This window comes from Cyprinodon variegatus, unplaced genomic scaffold (genome assembly GCF_000732505.1).
Source record: "Cyprinodon variegatus isolate N-32 unplaced genomic scaffold, C_variegatus-1.0 Scaffold2114, whole genome shotgun sequence".
In the NCBI taxonomy this organism is placed as follows: domain Eukaryota; kingdom Metazoa; phylum Chordata; class Actinopteri; order Cyprinodontiformes; family Cyprinodontidae; genus Cyprinodon; species Cyprinodon variegatus.
Window position 1 is genome coordinate 15,829 of NW_015152567.1, and position 1,819 is coordinate 17,647.

The 1,819-nt window shown below is 46.8% G+C and overlaps 1 protein-coding gene across 4 annotated transcripts in view; it reads right to left on the reverse strand.

The window, feature by feature from the left end:
• Positions 1-1,011, reverse strand: part of LOC107105173 (TSC22 domain family protein 4-like) — a 4,907-nt gene extending 3,896 nt beyond the window's left edge. For 3 of the 4 annotated variants that reach the window (XR_001482332.1, XR_001482333.1, XM_015405288.1), the window contains exons 1-2: positions 866-1,011; positions 94-213 (exon numbers count right to left, since the gene is read on the reverse strand). Coding sequence is in view for 1 of the 4 variants with exons in the window: in XM_015405288.1 (XP_015260774.1) it covers positions 94-213; positions 866-937 (192 nt within the window). In the remaining 3 variants the exon portion in view is untranslated. Of the gene's footprint in view, positions 1-35; positions 259-865 lie in introns of those variants that run through there. The other variant, XM_015405289.1, reaches the window with a different exon arrangement.
• Positions 1,012-1,819: the final 808 nt, after the last annotated feature.

The following is a 1,819-nucleotide window of genomic DNA, read 5'->3' on the forward strand; positions in this document are numbered from 1 at the left end:
CTGAGAACATTCCTGCTGTCACACCTTCATCTTACCTGTGAACATGTGAGATTGACATTTCCAGCTTCAGTTGCTGTTTGTCCACAAACACACCTTTGTCCGTGTGAGGCAGGACAAAGGTCTCACAGCATGATGTCCTGCCGCTGCCCTCCGGCCGTCCTGTGCAGCTCTGGGTCCTGTCCCCAGCAGACACCGTCTCCAGTCGTCCTTCACCTGTCAAACATAAACAAAGGCAGCGCTCAGCGTGAGTCTGCTGGAGTTCAGGGCCGGTTCTGCAGGGTTCAGGATTCTACATGCATGTCTCAGTCAGGTGTGTCTCCCTGGTCTGCAGGTGCTGAGCTCTGATTGGCTGCTTTCAGGTTCAGTGATAAGGGACTGTGGATGCGGTAGAGACATGTGTCTCCACCTGTCTAGACCTCGTTAGTCACTACGTAACAAAGAGCCTGAGGTACTACAGGTAGGACTGCAGTACTATGATTCAATATGAAGTATTAAAGGTACTGGTGCAGTACTATAGATAAAACTTAAGAAGTTTTACTGCAGTATTGTGACTGATCCAGTACTACAGCTACTCTGATGATTGAAACAGTACTTTTTGAATATAACAGGTATTTTTGCGGTACTATGACTGACAGAATATTACAGGTATTGCTATAGTACCAAGACTGTCACTGTATTACAGGTATTACAGCAGTACTCCAATGCAAGAAAGCAGCTTTTGCTGAAGTACTATAACCAATGCAGGGTTATGATTGAAAAGTACTATAGTAGTATCATAGTAGTACACTCAACAGGTGTTTCCTGTTTCTGTAAACAAACGGAATAAACAACATAAATCTGTGACATCATGGAGGTAAACACTCACCCTGTTCCTGCGGGCCGAGTGGCTCTGGTTCCGCCTGACCCGTGACGTCTCTGCAGAACACAAAGGGTCCATTGTGGGACCGCTGGAGGGAGGAGGACGGTGGAGATCAGGAACGTCTAAAGAACGTTCTTCCTCAGAGGAGCTGCAGCTGGAAGGCCCTCCCCACCCTCCATCCAGCAGTCACCTTCATGTCACCCTCTGATAACCAGCCACCTGTTCACCTCAGTGGGTCTGGCTCATGGTTCCATCTCCAACACATCAGAAACATGCTGATAAACTGGATGTGATTCCAGCTGCTTCTCTGTTTGGACTTTTCTTCATCTCAAACTACATTTACTTTAAATCCTGATGGTTCTGCTGTTGGTGGATCTGATGGGATGTTCTGTGGGTCCAACAGGAGATGGCTGCTAAACCCAACCCGGTGGCTGGCTGTAGGAACAGGGTGAGCTGAGTCTAAAACTACAAACTGGGACACTTCCTTTTGTAGGACTACAAACTGGGACACTTCCTGGATGTAGCACTAAATAGCAGGACAGTTCTTGGCTGTAGTACTACAAAGCAGGACAGTTCCTGGTTTTAGGACTCCAAAGGACACTTCCTGATTTTAGGACTACAAAGAAGGACACTTCCTGATTTTAGGACTACAAAACGGGACACTTCCTGGTTTTAGGACTCCAAAGAAAGACACTTCCTGATTTTAGGACTACAAAACAGGACACTTCCTGGCTGTAGGACTCCAAAGAAGGACACTTCCTGGTTTTAGGACTACAAAACAGGACACTTCCTGGTTTTAGGACTACAAAGCAGGACACATTCTGGTTTTAGGACTACACAGCAGGACACCTCCTGGTTTTAGGACTACAAAACAGGACACTTCCTGGTTTTAGGACTACAAAGCAGGACACTTCCTGGTTTTAGGACTACAAAGCAGGACACTTCCTGGCTGCAGTACTA